Genomic DNA, 17,397 nt, shown 5'->3' with positions numbered 1-17,397 from the left:
TCCTCTCATACTAACTACTATATTTACCAAAAAAAATATTTTTTAAGGAGAAAAAATCTATTTATTATTCGTATAAGTGGAACATAATTTAAAACAACAATTAATGGGGTTGTTTTTCATATTATGGCGTGAATTGCAGCGCTGAATTATGACAATGAAACACATAGCTAAAGAATTTTTTTTTAATTTTTACGGAAATTCTTACGGCTTTGAATAAGAGATTGATCCTTTTCAAAACAATTAGATCAATTAGATATTCATTATAAGACATCCGTTAGGCCTGGTTCACATCTAGCTTAACTTTCACCTATCCCTTGGTCTGCTGGACCGTAATGGCACCACACAGGATCTGTCAACCTTCTTTCTCCATTCTTCACTGTCCTTTGCCTTTGATACAATTTCATTCTGATATTATTTCTGAAAATATTGAAACCTGCCTTTTACCTACCTGGGTGGACCACTTCGGGGGTCGATTTTGAGTTTGTGTTTCCACACAAACTGTCTTTGTTACCTTGTTATGTTCATCATCATCATCATCATCATCAAACTCCATTAGAGTGAGGGCTTGAGAGCCTCAAATCCTCTCTTGCAAAAGCCCTGGACAGAAACCCTGCTGTCTTGCGTAGTGCATAAATGTCGCCATACAGGTTATGTTTGCTTTTAGTTTCTCAATGCGCTATGATCCCATCACTTGTCTGGACCAGTTGTGAAAGGGGGAGGGAAGAAGGGGGTATCGTGGTGAATGATTACATGATCGTTTTGTTTTATGCATTCTAAAATGTTCACTCAGGTCTCAAGGGGACTAATTCAACTTAACCACCACATATGTCAAGTACGATTTCTTCCCCTTGTTCAAGATACCAAACAAAATAATAGTTAATTAACTAATTGTTGTTGTTTTTTTTAATTGATTCTTGTGTGTCAGGTAGAGAAATAATTGTGAAAAATTTGATCTTAATCCGAAATTGGGTGTGGGAGAAATAACATGTACAAACTTTTACCAGACAGACAGACTGAGTTGATATAAGCTTTGTAATAAATAGCAAAAATAAACAAATTTCATTGAGTGACTACACACAGACGTCTTGATCCTTTTCACTTTCACTAGTCGACAAGGCATGCGTTCTGAGCAGGCTACTGTACAGCTGTGAGTCGTGGACTACCTACACAAAGCAAGAGAGATAACTAAACTCACTCCACTTGCGCTGCCTTCGAAGGATCTTGAAAATCTTGAGAGAGTGTGCAATGTTGAGATCCTCGCACGAACAAGACTTCCCGGCATCTTTGCAGTCCTTAAACCAACGCCGCCTGCGCTGGCTCGGACATGTTCGCCGGATGGAGGACAATCGCAATCCGAAAAGTCATTCTTTACGGGCAACTCGCGTTTGGTTCAAGAAAAACTGGTCGCCACTACATTCGTTACGTGGTTGTAAAACGGGACCTCAAATCAGTCAATATCAATACTGACCATTGGGCAGAGATAGCCTTAGACCGCACTAGATGGAGAGAGACGGTGACCAAGAAAGCTGTGGACAGTAAAAAAAAAACATGGGCCTTCGCTCTTGAAGAAAAGCGTGCCATTCAAAAAAAGGTCGGCTCCTCTACCACCAAAGCGAAAGCCACCTTAACCTGCGATATATGTGGACGGGAGTGTCTCTCCAAGCCAAAATAAAGCTTCAAGTCACATGAAAAAGTGTTCCACAAGATAAGCCATAGTCAAAGGGGGCCAACTAAGTCAACAAGTAGGGCTGTGTGAAGGTTGGATCTTTATTTGAGTTGTAGATGTTAAGATGACTTGAGGCTACTATAATAATAAGGTCCGAAGATTAGTGAGAAATGCAGTATTTTCCTGGCTACGCAGTCCCAGCTGTGACCTACATATTTTACCACATCCAGGGCAAGCATAACCATTGTCCGCAGTTGGTCGATTTAGATTTTCTTTTCGCCGTCTGCGTTTGTCCTCGGCGGCAGATTTTCTTTTGATCTCAAATGTGTATCCCGCGGCCTTTGTGAGTGACCTCCATCTGTCTCGTTCTGAGGCCGCATGCAACCAGGTGCTCTCTTCTATGTCAGCCAAGGAAAGTTGACGCCTAAGCTGGTCTTTGAAGCGTTTCCGTGGGGCGCCTCTGTTACGTCGACCACCTTTTAGCTCACCAAAAAAGCCTGCCTTTGGATACTATAGGATTGTGTTTATCAGACAATGCTCATGATTTAGTGAAGATTTATATATTTACTCAATGAGGTTATGTCTACAACTTTACTCTATGAGGTTCTGTCTACCAACTTTACTCTATGAGGTTCTGTCTACAACTTTACTCTATGAGGTTCTGTCTACAACTTTACTTTATGAGGTTCTGTCTACAACTTTACTCTATGAGGTTCTGTCTACAACTTTACTCTATGAGGTTATGTCTACAACTTTACTCTCTGAGGTTCTGTCTACAACTTTACTCTATGAGTTTCTATCTACAACTTTACTCTCTGAGGTTCTGTCTACAACTTTACTATATGAGGTTCTGTCTACAACTTTACTCTCTGAGGTTCTGTCTACAACTTTACTATATGAGGTTCTGTCTACAACTTTACTCTCTGAGGTTCTGTCTACAACTTTACTCTATGAGGTTCTGTCTACAACTTTACTTTATGAGGTTCTGTCTACAACTTTACTCTATGAGGTTCTGTCTACAACTTTACTCTATGAGGTTATGTCTACAACTTTACTCTCTGAGGTTCTGTCTACAACTTTACTCTATGAGGTTCTGTCTACAACTTTACTCTCTGAGGTTCTGTCTATAACTTTACTCTATGAGGTTCTGTCTACAACTTTACTCTATGAGGTTCTGTCTATAACTGCCTGGTTTCTGCTGCAAAACTTTTGCTCCCGTTTACAAGCCACGCCCTGTACGCCGTGACGTCAGACGCTTCAACCCCCTGTTACTTTTTATGGTCGTCAAATATTTCATTCTTGGAAGGGGAGCTTAATACTGAGATAGTGTAATGGGAGCTTAATACTGAGATAGTGTAATGGGAGCTTAATACTGAGATAGTGTAATGGGAGCTTAATACTGAGATAGTGTAATGGGAGCTTAATACTGAGATAGTGTAATGGGAGCTTGATACTGAGATAGTGTAATGGGAGCTTAATACTGAGATAGTGTAATGGGAGCTTAATACTGAGATAGTGTAATGGGAGATTAATACTGAGATAGTGTAATTGGAGCTATTTATTAGGAGGCAGCCGGGTAGAATTAAAAGTAGACTCGCCCAGTCTGCTACGTGACAGAAATAGAAACAAACGAGAAAGAGAATGTGACAAGTTACTTGAATGTGACATAACGTCATTCTCATACGACTAAATGTGACAAGTACATGAATGTGACATAACGTCCTTCTCATACGACTAAATGTGACATAACTTCATTCTCATACGACTAAATGTGACATAACGTCATTCTCAATCGACTAAATGTGACATAACGTCATTCTCATACGACTAAATGTGACAAGTACATGAATGTGACATAACGTCATTCTCATACGACTAAATGTGACAAGTACATGAATGTGACATAACGTCCTTCTCATACGACTAAATGTGACATAACTTCATTCTCATACGACTAAATGTGACATAACGTCATTCTCAATCGACTAAATGTGACATAACGTCATTCTCATACGACTAAATGTGACGCTGTATTCACTCCGATGGAGTTTTTGTACGATCCCATTCATCCCATATGATAGTATGTTGTTGATTATTTGTGAGTCGAACTGGTAAAGATAACTCTTCCTAATCTCAAGTACTGAAAAGTAATGATACAAAAATATTTTTCAAAAATGTAAATTTTTTATTTTCAACAAAATGTTCATTATTTCCTCATAACCTGATCGAAATGTTGCTTGACATTAAAGATGATTCGTAATAATATCATAAGAAGGTCCAAATGGTGTATAAATTTATGGCGTGTTATAATATTTCACTAGAACAGCAAAGTAGTCCGCGCGACCAATGTTGCCATCATTCCAGTTTAATGCCGTGGAACCTGTGGCGTATTTAAAAAAAGGGAGTGCTGCGTTCTTTTCCCAGCTACATCCGCCGTTTTCGTTATCAATGGCTACAAACCATCCGGAATCGTTGGGGCAAGCTCCGTAGGATTTGTTTAGGAAGAAAGTCCTACGGAGACTGGCGTCCTGGTGACCTGCAATGGAGAAGATGTTGGCCACGCTCGTTGGAAGGTCAGACCAGGATGAACTCTTGACCCTTGCCTTATCCAGCCAGTTCATGTAGGTGGAGCCAGCGGCGTCGAAAATCACGTGATGCACTCTGACGTCATTCTTGTAGAGGGCCAGGGCGACTTCCGAGATTCCGTTCCAGTTATCAAGAATTAAATCGTTTCTGTAATGACTGCTGCAAGCCAGCGGTTTTCCTACCTTTTAAAAAGGAGAATTAGGATGAGGATGAAAAGGGCAATAACTAAAGGAAATGAGACCGAAATATTTTTAACTGAATTATTATTATTATTTATTAATAAACTTTTGTATTCTCTCAAATAGTCAAAAGTTATTCTTAGACTATCGACATTCTAGCAAATGACAGTGATATTCCTTCTTCCCTAGTGCTATTAGGGCATGGAATGGGTTGCCTGAGCTAGCCAGGAAAACCAGTGACTTGGCAGAGTTTAAGTCATTGTTTAATATGCATGACTGAATGCATGACGCGTAGGACGTAATCATCTTCTTTTATGAAGTAACGTCTGTATTATATAAGATAAGATAAGATACAATGATACAAGTATTAAAGCCGCTTTAAAGATAATGACTTTATGACAAAAATTTTTGGTCATTGTGCTGGCCACATGAAACCCTCGTATACCGTCGGCCATAGAAACATAGAGCCTTTCATTCCCTGTCATCATAAATTGCAACGCCTAAACTGGGTACTTATATTACCTGCCATCAGGGGCGTAGCTAGGAATTTCCCATCGTTTGGCGGCCTGAGGGCTTGGCCTTTTTGGGGGCCATTGCATTTTGCGTAATATTTAATTTTTAATGTAAAAAACACTCATTTTGTGCCCCCCTCAAGAGAGGCCCCAAGGTGATTTTCAAATTCTCCTCCCTCCTCACCCCCCACCTTAACTAAGCCACTGCCTGCCATCAGAAATTGCAATGTCTAAATGAGGTACCTACATCACCTGCCATCATAAATTGCAATGCCTGCCATACATAGCACATTTACCTGTTTGCAGCCACTTTCAATGGAGCTTGGAATCCCAAGCCCGTCCTTGTAAGCGTAGTAGACAGACTGTCTTGTGCCTGACGTTCCACGAAACGCCAATTTCCATTCGTTTTGTAAAACTGCATCTTCGTCACATTTACACTGAAAACAAACCAAAAAATAGTCTGGAAACAAATATTCCCAACTTTATTCAAATAAACCCCTGAAGGGAGATAATCGTTTTTTTCTCAACATTGTCGTAAGGGAGATAACCTAGTTTTTGTTTCAACAAGGCTTGGAGGTCTTTGTCCCCAACATTAACGGAAGGGAGACAATAGAATTTTTGCTCTAACACTTAAGAGAATATAAACAATGTAAATGTCCCCTACTTAATCATAATAGAGAAGCGTGTATTAATCTCTGGTGGCTACAAAAAGGAATCAAGATTTAAAATTATTCATGAGCGCGCATTAATTTCACATGAACAGAAGCACATGTACATCACGATGAAACATCATTCTACTAACATACAATCAGACTTATTACACTTTCAGTCCCAAAGCCTGGGGATTAGCCATGTTCAGAATAATGTCGACCACACAACAGTTCCCATTCGCTCAGCTGAAGCGTCCAAAGGATCCCGATACGTTTGGGATCAGCATTGCTGCAGGTTCTGCCAGTCCCAGGTACACTCTGGTGGAAACGGCCATTAGAGGAAGTGGTTAGCAAAAACAAAACTCCTGTGGGAATGTCCAAGTGAAGGCGAGAGTTTTCCCATTGCACGGAGCGGAGTTGAAAGAGAGCTTCCACGTCCCTGTCGATAATCCTCGATAATCCTCAAGGGACCGTTATACTAATGGCGAGTCCTGCACGGTTAGCTTAGTACAACATAGGAAAATGGCGGAGGTTCCCGGTGTACTCGGCCTTCGGCCATGCATTCTAGTCCATGCGCCCGGGGTGCCAGACATATCGGAAATAGCAATGCTTTACATAGGCATTGACTTGGATCTCTTCCAGACAGAACGGTGGTTCAAACAGATTTGTTTTTTTTTCAACCCTAGATCTATTAGAGCCTTCGGCTCAGCTCTTTGACTATCAAACGGTTTTGCCAGTTCCGTAAGATTTGCTTAAGGATTCTGTTCTTTCCTCAGGGCTGATGCTAGAAGCCTTTCCCATGTTTGGGTATGGTCCAAGGGCAGCAGAGGTTTGAATTCAGTTTCCTTCTCTTAGGTGGGTAGCAAGACAAGGTTTTCGAGCCCCTCCTGCTCGAAGCTTACTGGCTTTAACGCATGTTCTTCGCCTTTGCTTCTCTCCTGCCAGTGACGTCAGTTCAACCGGAACTAATAAGTGAGTCTCACGCGAAGGCTATGAGCTGGGCTGGTTGTCTGGAGCTATATTAGACGCATGCTATTGTAAGCTTGTGTAGCTAGCGGAGTAATTATATCTATTATCACTTCAAGCAATAACAACCTTACGAAAGTCTCCCACTTGCTGACCAAGACTCTCAGAGATAATCCATAGTTCTGTTGCAGAGTCTTCACCAACTTTAAAAATAAGTTATACAAAGTTAAACAAAATACTTACCAAGTACATTAATTATTGGTAATGAATTATTTTGTTTGACATCGAATAAGGGAAATAACTCGTACATTATTGGTAGATATAGTTTTAAGCACGGAATTCTTCCCCTTTAGAAAAGATTTTTTTTTTAACGATTTTTTTTTTTTTTTTTTAGATTTTGCTTGTTTATTATTTCATCTTTAGCATCGAGCGATCACATAATATTACTCCCCCCCCTCCCCTCCCCTCCCCTCCCCTCCCCATTTCAACGCATTCATAACATAATTGTGGGCCATGGAATATAGTGTCAGTTACGTTGGGTTAGAACGGCCCACTTACATAGACCTCCCCACACAAACACAGACTTCTGTCCAGACTTGCCCCACTCCACCCCACCCCCCCCCTCTTCCTAGTCACCACCCTAAAAGAACATTTCTACATAGAATTACTTTTCCAGAAGAGCAAGTCAGATGTACACACACACACACACACGCAAAAGTTTAAAATTGTGGATTACGGGAAAACAAAACGGAAGAAAGTATAATCTTGTTTTTTTAATATATCGGGACTTAACCCGGGCATGCTTCCCTGCCTCATAGTGGCGCCCGGGTGGAAACGATCGTAGGAGGAAACGATTAGGCTAAAGGGTAGCAAAACAAGACTCCCGTGGGGGTGCCTAAGGGGGTGCGAGAGCATCCTCATTGCACTGCGCGGAGTTGTAAAAAAGCTCCCACAACCTAGTCACAATCCAGGCGCCGTTTCTCAAAGGGCCGTTACATAAATGGCGTGTCCCGCACGGTAAGCCTGGTATAGAAAAGGAAAATGGCAGGGGTCCCGGTGCACACGGTCTCCGGCCGCGAGTCTGACACCCCGCCAGACAGAACGGTGTACACTGTTCTCATTCAGACCGGTGAAAGGGAGCTCTTGTTCACTTTTGCTGGCCCAAAGTTCCAAGAGCCGAAGGCTCAACTCTACCTGACAGTTTCAAGAAGAAGAATCGGCCTTAAAAAAATACATATTGGATCGGAATTGCGAATCAAAAATTGTAATTTGTAAATTTAATAGCTGGGGTATCGTGAAAATGGTTTCATTGTTTTAATTACATGATAACTAATAACAGGTTAAACTTTTGTATTTTTTCCTAAACCGCAAGTGGGAAAATTAGTGATGAATAAATCAGTCAGTCAGTCAGTCAGTCAGTGCTCTTATAGTAATATATTATAGATTGTAGACTTACGTTTCGGTATTTGCTCAAAGTAGCATTCACACTTTTGACCAGCTTGACGAGATTCCATTCCACAGAATCAATGACTTGTAGAACATCACAGACCTCTAGACCATCAACTCGCTGCTTTATGAGAACCGCTGACATTGGGAGAAAAACGTGTTTATAATCATCAATTTATAATCATTCGATTAGATCCTATAAAGAACAAGATAACGATTATAGTAAGAGTATTTGTTTCTATCCTCGCCCATTGTGAAAGCTACAACAACATGGGACAAGGTCTTCCGGTCTTTTGAGATACGGTTACAGCCATAGCCTTATATATATACTATATCTAGACCATAGACTTATATATATACTATATCTAGACCATAGCCTTATATATATACTATATCTAGACCATAGACTTATATATATACTATATCTAGACCATAGACTTATATATATACTATATCTAGACCATAGACTTATATATATACTATATCTAGACCATAGCCTTATATATATACTATATCTAGACCATAGCCTTATATATATACTATATCTAGACCATAGACTTATATATATACTATATCTAGACCATAGACATATATATATATACTATATCTAGACCATAGACTTATATATATACTATATCTAGACCATAGACTTATATATATACTATATCTAGACCATAGACTTATATATATACTATATCTAGACCATAGACTTATATATATACTATATCTAGACCATAGACTTATATATATATACTATATCTAGACTGGACATGGAGACTTTTTAACACTACAATAAATGTCGTGAAATTTTTTTTAGAAAGTTGGATCAAGGCGTTGTTTTGTAAAGCAGTTAAAAGAAGTAAGGGTTTGTTTTTTTTTTCAACCCTAACCTATGTAACATATAATTTAATTTTTAGAGTCTAGATCTAGTGAATGAACATCAAAAATAAGAGTACTCTCGTCTCATAATTATTATTTTGCAATTTTTATATACATAATCTTCTTTATCAAAAGACTGAATGCAACGCTAAATTGTGATTTTTTTTGTGTGTATATTTGATAATCAATTACTAGATCTAGATCTAAAAAATAAAATTATATGTTACATAGGTTAGGGTTGAAAGAAAAACAACAACTTGACTTCTTTGAACTACTTGACAAAACAACGCCTTGATCCAACTTTCTACACAATGTTCATGATCTATCAGTCGTGGATAAGAATGTATTTCCTGTTTCCGGTCTAGTAGTAGGCCTATATATAGGTCTATGGTTACAGCCTTGTAGTATGCAACGAGCCTTGTGGGTGTGATTCAATACAGACACAATGGCAACCTGTAAGCTGTTCAACTTACCTACAAAGCAGAAAATCAGAATGTGTACCCGCATAATGAAACTTGTGTTATAGTTTCTCCTGAAAAAACAACAACAACATTCGTTGTTTCATAATACAGCGTAATTATCACAATATTTCTTATATAACAATACTATTGGGAGTTATGAAGTGGAAATAGCTAATTTCTTATCTTATAAATTAGAGACGTTCCTTCAAAGATAATTACGTCTACGCATATTCATTTTTCAATCCAGTCGTCAATGTTGATTAATGACTTAAACTCTGCTAAAGCTGTTGGTTTTCCTGGCTGATTCAGGCAACCCGCTCCATGCTCTAATAGAAAGAGCATTATCGTTGATTAACGTGAATGACTAGATGCATGAAGCGTAGGACAAAATCATGTTCTTATTTTAAGTTACGTCTGTATTTTATAAGATTAGACAAAATCATGTTCTTTTTTTTTTTTGAAGTAACGTCTGTATTTTATAAGATAAGATAATAGGACTTTGTGCAAGTATAGGAAATAAGAAACAAGACTTTATCTTTTTGTCTTTCTGAGTATTTTATTACGTGGTTAAACCATAAGGTATAAAAGATAAACTCAAGATTAATTCAATTTTTCAAGATTGATATAATGGTCATCTGTTCCAGTGGCCCGCGGTTAACGATGGTGTCATGTGGCCAGCACAACGACCCACCGCTTTTACTTTTCCCCAACTAATGTCAGTTCTCATTAGAGCTGGGTGGACTCATAGGCACCCAAAGATCCCGAAATTAAAAATCCTATTCAAACCCGAGACCCCCGGTTCGGATGCCAAGCGCTTTACCACTCAACCACCGCGCCTCCTTTCAATAGAATGCGAGATCGAAACCTCCAGATGAGAACTACTGATCTTTTAGACCTGATGATGCGAGTGTTGGGAGTTCCTTGCAGCTTAACCGTTTGATCGTCTAAGAACTGAGCCGAAGTCTCTTCGAGATCTAAGTTTGAAAAATAACCTGCTTGAGCGCCAAACAGTAAAAAAAAAAACCTGTGTGAACCACAGTTCTGTCTGGAAGAGACCCAAGTCAATGCCTATGTAAAGTATTGCTATTTCCGATGCATCTGGCACCGCGGGCGCATGGGCTAGACATGGCCGAAGGCCGAGTGCACCGGGGACCTCCGCCATTTTCCTATGTTGTACCAAGCTAACCGTGCAGGACTCGCCATTAGTGTAAACGATCCTTTAGGAACGGCGCATGGATTATCGACAGGGTCGTGAGAGCTCTCTTTCAACTCCGCTCGTGCAATGGGTAAACTCTCGCCTACCCGTGGGCACCCCCAAGGGAGTTTTGTTTTGCTATTCATTTAGCCTAACCTCTTCCTCTAATGGTCGTTTCCACACGGGCGCCACGTTGAGGCAGAACAGCGTACCCGGGCAGCTTCACCAAGAAAACAACTTAGAACGAGAACAAAAACAAAAAAAAAACAAGCAAAAAAAACCCCCAGAGATTTAGGGCAAATCATTTTAAAGTAAACCTAACCTTCACATTCTCTAAATACAATCAAATTGACCCAGCATTCATAGCCAACTGGAATGTTGATGTAGATAAGCAAAATTAAAAAAAAAAAAAAAAGGTTATATTAAGTGAAGGGAGAACACCTTTCAACAACAGTAATTTCATTCATTAGCTCCCCTTAGCCTAATCATGCGTAATGATAATAATTAATTTAGTTACGTCTAATAGATTAACTAACTGGTTAATTTTTTAATGGTTGTCATCGATACTAAATAATTTCACTCGATCCGAGATTGGGAAGTGGGAGAAAAGATCCCACCCAGACAGACAGACGGAGTGAGTTAATACTTAATATAAGCTTTGTAAAAAAAATAAAAACATATCTCCTTTTTGATACGAAGGAGGAGCTCCATATTATCATTACCTATTGTCATTAAATTAGATTATGATTTTTTTAGCAATGTTATATCTATGATTTTACATTAATTCGTATTTATTTTAACATAAAAACGGATTTACCATTATCAAACTCACCTTCACAGCTACTAGAACTAGAAGCAGTTTGAGTAACTTAATACATCGTCTTTTCTAATTATAGAAAAATGATAGATATATATTAAAATAGTTCGGTTATATTGTGTCATGTATTTGAGAAAGTTTTTATCTCACGTCTGCTACTCCTGTAGTGCGCTACTGACCTTACTCTCGACATCAGCTCTTGTTTATTCGCGGTTCTTTGGTCATCGCTACGCTTATAACGCCTGCATATCCTTCCGCTAGGGTAATTATTGAATTGAAAACCGTGTAGCGCAGAAAAGAAAAAAAAAGGTTTGCGCGTGTTAATTGGGTCTTGATGAGACCATCACGACGTCACTATTGACTACCGTCATCTGACAACGTTTTAAAGAATGGAGAAAGTGAGTGGCAGGGAGGTAGCGCTCAGTCGTCGGAAGTGTGTGTCAAGCTCTTTGCTGAAATGTAGACTCAAGATTTTTGCTTCAATTCACTGCAATGGGGCTTCTTCTCATACACAGGAACATAAAGGTCTAAGAACCAAAACATTGAAGCTCTCAAGGCGAACTGAATACCTGCAAGTCTTATCAGGAGCGGAAACCGTTATTACCATTAGGATGAATGATAAAGCGCTTGGCTTCAGTATCAGAGGGTCCCGGGTTCGAATCCTGGAAAGATTGGGATTTTTAATTTCGGGATCTTGAGCGCTCATCTGATTCCACCCATCTTTAATGGGTGCCTGAGATTTGTTGGGGGAAAAGCAAAGGCGGTTGGTCGTTATGCTGGCCACCCATGACACCGCGGAACACAGAAACTGATGACCTTTACATCATCTGCCCTATTGACCGCACGGTCTGAAATGGGAGATTTACTTTTTTACTGTAATCAACATAATGAAGTATACTTCATTTCAATTTCATTATTTATGCTAGTCTTATTCCGTAATGCATGTATTAATTACTAGTAATGCAAATGTTGACTAGGAGGTCAAGTGATTCGCTTCATATGAAGACGGGGGATTTTTAAATTGCGGTTTTTAGGAGTCCCCCGGATAATTGAGATAAATTGATCGCCACATGACACCCATGTTAACCGCAGGCCATAGGATGTGATTATCTTTATATTATCTGCACCATAGATCTAAAGGAAACTTAAAGGAAACGTAACATTCTTTTTTTTTTACCAATTAATTGATTAAATCATGAATAGAAAGCTGGATGAATGAATTGCATTGGATATATATATATATATATATATATATATATATATATATATATATATATATATATATATATATATATATATGTATGTATATAAACATTAAAGCATTGATCGATGCCATATGTATTTGTAAGTTATCAACCAGTCATCAATTACGTAGTATGTATAAGTTATCAACCTGTCAACAATTACGTACTATGTATAAGGTATCAACCTGTCATCAAGTATGTAGTATGTATAATTTATCAACCAGTCATCAATTACGTAGTATGTATAAGTTATCAACCTGTCATCATTTACGTAGTATGTATAAGGTATCAACCTGTCATCAAGTATGTAGTATGTATAATTTATCAACCAGTCATCAATTACGTAGTATGTATAAGTTATCAACCTGTCATCATTTACGTAGTATGTATAAGTTATCAACCTGTCATCAATTACGTAGTATGTATAAGTTATCAACCTGTCATCAATTACGTAGTATGTATAAGTTATCAACCTGTCATCAATTACGTAGTATGTATAAGTTATCAACCTGTCATCAAAATTCAACTTTACTAAGTTAAAAATTGCGATCTGTACTTAACGAAACTTGTAACCAATGGCATATTTATATGCCAGTGACTATAAAAGTAAATAAAGTATTGGAACTTCCGGTTAAGGTAAAAATTCGCCCGATTATTACATGAAAGCTGACAATGCCTTTTTTCCTTTTATCACGCGTACGATTGGCGTTTTCCGCAATTAATGACACCCACAAATGACAATTTTGTCTATTTTTCTGGAGATTTTAAAGAGTTTTCAGGAGGTTTTAATAAATTCAGGAGATTTCCAGGAGTTTTTCGTATATATTTTGCAATTTAATAATTACACATTGAATTAGCGCGGGGCCTATGAAAGCGCGGGGCCCACTGCGACCGCATAGGTTTGCAGTGGCCTAAGACCGGCCCTGTATACGTTATCAACCTGCCATCAACTACGTACTATTTCTAAGTTATCAACCTGTTATTAACTACGTGGTGTGTATGTATACGTTATCACCCTGTCATCAACTACGTAGATCAGCTCCAGCCTCGACAACAACCACCATCATTCACGTAGCGCCCTCCTGGCCTGTCTACTTCACAGCGTACTATGTAACTCTCTCACAGCTGGTGCACAGGTGTAGATGGACATTTAATTCGAATTTTTACTGCCCACAGTTTTCACCCTTTTCTCTTTGAGTTGTGAGTTCTTTGCAAGACGAGATTTGATACAATGTGAAACGTTGACATTCTGAATCCTGAGATTCTAACAAGAAAAATATTTTTAAAAAATACGTTTTAAAAAAAGAAAGCTTATTTAACATGGAAGAAATTCACATTTATAGTCATATATCTCAATGCTGCAAGATGTATTTCCAATTTCGATATTAAACAATATTATTTAATTGCATTCTTTATCAAGAGACCCGAAAAAGACACTTGCCCCAAAACAACCCAATAGAAAGAAAACTAAATGGAGAGCTCCCTGATTTGGAAACCACTGCGCAGTTCATCTCATGTATTGGTCTAGTCATATGAACACTCCAACATAACAATGAGAACGAGGAAGAATAAAAGATTTTGTTTCTTTGAAAGCTCTAGCCTTGACTCTCTGTTTATCTATATCTACACTACAGCCTCGCTTTGAATCAATGTCGTCACAATTGTGTATTCACTAGCAGTCACCTAAAGTGCGTCTCTACAATAATTGCGCAAATTGTCAACTTGATCCCGAGACATAGAAGTGGGAGAAAAAATGTGTTCAAAATGTGTACTACACAATCAGACAACGACGTCTCTTTTACGGATTAAATATTATTCAAATTGTTGAACGGTCTGGATTAAGTTCTTCACCTATTCTTGTGATGGCTTGTTTTTGCACAGACACTCGACATATCTTCTGAGTAATGGACCTCATTCACCAATCGTAAACAAACAACAATTGGTGCTTTATCTCTTCTATATAATTTACGATCTCATGTTTAATTCATGATGGTTGTCACGTGACCGTTTTGTTTCGTTGTTTTCTCAATAAGATCACGTGACTAAATGTTGTTTGTTTACGATTGGTGAATGAGGGCCATTGTCGACTGCGATGGTGGTCCGTCTAACTTCGAGGCGGGGTCGCCACTGTAGTGGTGGCCTTGCTGTTGTAGAAGTATGTCTGACTTAGGCAACCCGAACAACGTAGTGTGTAAAATGACATAGTCGAGTCAGCAATACTCACTATCCATGAAGTCACTTGGCTTGGCTTGGCTACCTAGAAGGGGGCTCGAGGTACTGAGCGCCTAAAGGCAGCACGGAAAACCAACTACTAGATACCCCCCTCTCCCCCCCCCCCACCGGTCCACAAATGAGATTGGACCAAAGCGCTCTGAGCTCGCTATAAGCATGAAAGTAGCGCTATATAAAAGGTATAATAAAAAAGAAAAAAAAATAATGTTAGTTATTATTGCTGAAGAATGGTTCAGAAGAAGAATTGAGAAGAATTATTAAAAAGAGTTAGAAGAGTGGCTCAGAAAAATGATTAAGAAGAGTGATTCAGAAGAATGATTTAAAAGAATGATTTGTGAGATTGGTTCAGAAGAATGATATAGAAGAGTGATTCAAAAGAATGTTAAGAGAGGTATATATACAAAACATTGAGTAAGAAAAGAATATATAGATCTATTCCGGTAGTCGTAGATTTTAACTGATCTATTCTACAATTGTGAAAATATCGTTAAACTCCCTTCATTAATGTCACAACTATATATTGTTGGTATATTGTTGGTATGATTGTTGTTAAATGGGTGAGTGAGTAAAAGTAGATTAATGACACAAATTCTCAAAATAAGACGTTTAACTTATAAACAGAGAAAATTCAGAAAATATTCACAAAAGCGAAAAGCTAAAAAGAATTCCTTATTCATAGAGAGAAAAAAAATGACGTCTTCACTATTGAGTGCTACTTACAGCTATACCTCAGAAGGATTTTCAAGAGCATCCTAGCATTCTGCGGCTTGGTTTGCGCTCTCGACTGTAAACAAGATGGTCCCAGGTTCCAACCTTGCCCCCACCCAGCCGCTTGCATAACGTACATGATAATAATAATAATAATAATAATTTTATTAATAAAGCGCTGTTAACAAACAAAATGTAGGCTCAAGGCGCTGTAATAACATTACAAACAAAAACACAAGAGCTAAAATGACAGTTGATCTGGCGTAGTCATCCTCATTCCTGGAGGTAGGGGATGGCAGTCGGGGCTACAGCCCCCGTGGACTCCACAAGAAAGAAGTCTCCACAAAAGAGATACAAAAAAAATATATACGGATGTCGACGTTCTGAAACTTTTAAATTGATTTTTTCTAACATTTTGTTTTCGAATTTTTACGACTGTCGAAAATGTGATTAAAATGTATACACGTGTAGCATGCTCGGAATAAGTCAATACAGAGCCGGGATTTACGACAGTGCGTCTACCAAGGGCCTTAACCTCCAGTATTTGTACAAATTTGTCCTAGCATATGGGATGAGGAATTTGCCTTTATCTTTATCACTAAATTTAGAAAGCCTTCAGGACAGAAGACTTAAATGTAAAGTAGCAATTATACATAAAACACTGAACCATAATCTTCAAATACAAAAACAAAATTTAATAAAATACTCTGAAAGACACAAATATAAAGGCGCATTCCTCGTCCCATATGCTAAGACAAATTTGTACAAATACTCCTTCTTCCCTAGTGCTATTAGAGCATGGAATAGGTTGCCTGAGCTAGCCAGGAAAACCAGTGACTTGGCAGAATTTAAGTCATTGGTTAATATGCATGACTGCATGCATGACGCGTAGGACGTAATCATCTTCTTTTTTGAAGTAACGTCTGTATTATATAAGATAAGAAGTTAAGAACTTATAAAATAATTTTTTTCACCAATCGCAACTTTCAGAAAGATCGCTCTGATGAACAACAGTTAAAGGGCAAAGATAGAAACAAAAAAATACAAATATTGCCCTTTTTCAACTAAAATATGAATATTAGATCTTTTTTTTTAAATGGAAAGCTAGATCTTCTTCTTATCTTATATAATACAGACGTTACTTCAATTACAAGAACTCTTTTTTTTTTCTTCCAAACTACAGCATGCTTTAAGAAATAAGCATTTTCATTCATAAGTTTATAAGTAATTCTTTATTGCAGCTTTCGAAAAATTGAAGGGGCCTCGACAAAAATACTGCCCCGGGGCCTCTACATACTTCAATCGGTCTTGCCCGGAGGAATGTCTGTCAAGTCAAAGGGTTCAAATCCTACCCGCTCCCATCCCCCGTCGTCCTGCGGGAGGTTTGGACTAGGAAGTAAACTATCTTCAACTCTGAAGGAACATCCGAAACATGTAAAACAAACAAACAAACAAGTCTTAGCGTACACAAAAACTATTTATTACACTGTTTTGCAAAATTCCAGTCACTAGTCGCATATCACCTCGTCACGGTTCGAATATGTTCCGCGGGCCGTGGGTTGAGGACCACTCTTCTTATTTAAAAAAGTAGATCATTTTGGACAAAAATTTGGGTTGTTACAATTTCATTGTAAATTTATGAAACTAACATGGAAAGAAAGTTGTTTCATTTTTAATTTAAATGATTTTATACTACCGGAGACGGCCTTATGGATAGGCAAACTATGCAGCCGCATAGGGCACCCGATTGGTTTGAGGCCTCGCACAGAACTCAAAACTATTTTTTAGAGAAGAAATTGTGAAAATTGTTTCCAATGTTATTGTTATTCATTTTATTGACCTCCTTCAGTCGTAGA

At 38.3% G+C, this 17,397-nt stretch overlaps 1 protein-coding gene across 2 annotated transcripts; it reads right to left on the bottom strand.

The window, feature by feature from the left end:
- Positions 1-3,867: 3,867 nt before the first annotated feature.
- On the bottom strand, positions 3,868-11,575 carry LOC106075092 (uncharacterized). 2 transcript variants are annotated; one of them, XM_013236010.2, is made up of 5 exons: positions 11,373-11,575; positions 9,358-9,416; positions 8,016-8,143; positions 5,240-5,380; positions 3,868-4,434 (listed from the first exon to the last, which is right to left on the bottom strand). In XM_013236010.2, the coding sequence occupies exons 2-5, from the start codon at positions 9,389-9,391 to the stop codon at positions 3,961-3,963; spliced, it is 777 nt and encodes a 258-aa protein (XP_013091464.2). In that variant the 5' UTR covers positions 9,392-9,416; positions 11,373-11,575; the 3' UTR covers positions 3,868-3,960. The 2 variants fall into 2 exon arrangements, with proteins under 2 accessions (XP_013091464.2, XP_055889385.1); XM_056033410.1 differs by having other exon boundaries at positions 11,537-11,574.
- Between the last annotated feature and the right edge of the window lie 5,822 nt (positions 11,576-17,397).

Source organism: Biomphalaria glabrata, chromosome 6 (genome assembly GCF_947242115.1).
Source record: "Biomphalaria glabrata chromosome 6, xgBioGlab47.1, whole genome shotgun sequence".
Classification (NCBI taxonomy): domain Eukaryota; kingdom Metazoa; phylum Mollusca; class Gastropoda; family Planorbidae; genus Biomphalaria; species Biomphalaria glabrata.
This window is presented reverse-complemented; position numbering and strand designations above follow the sequence as displayed.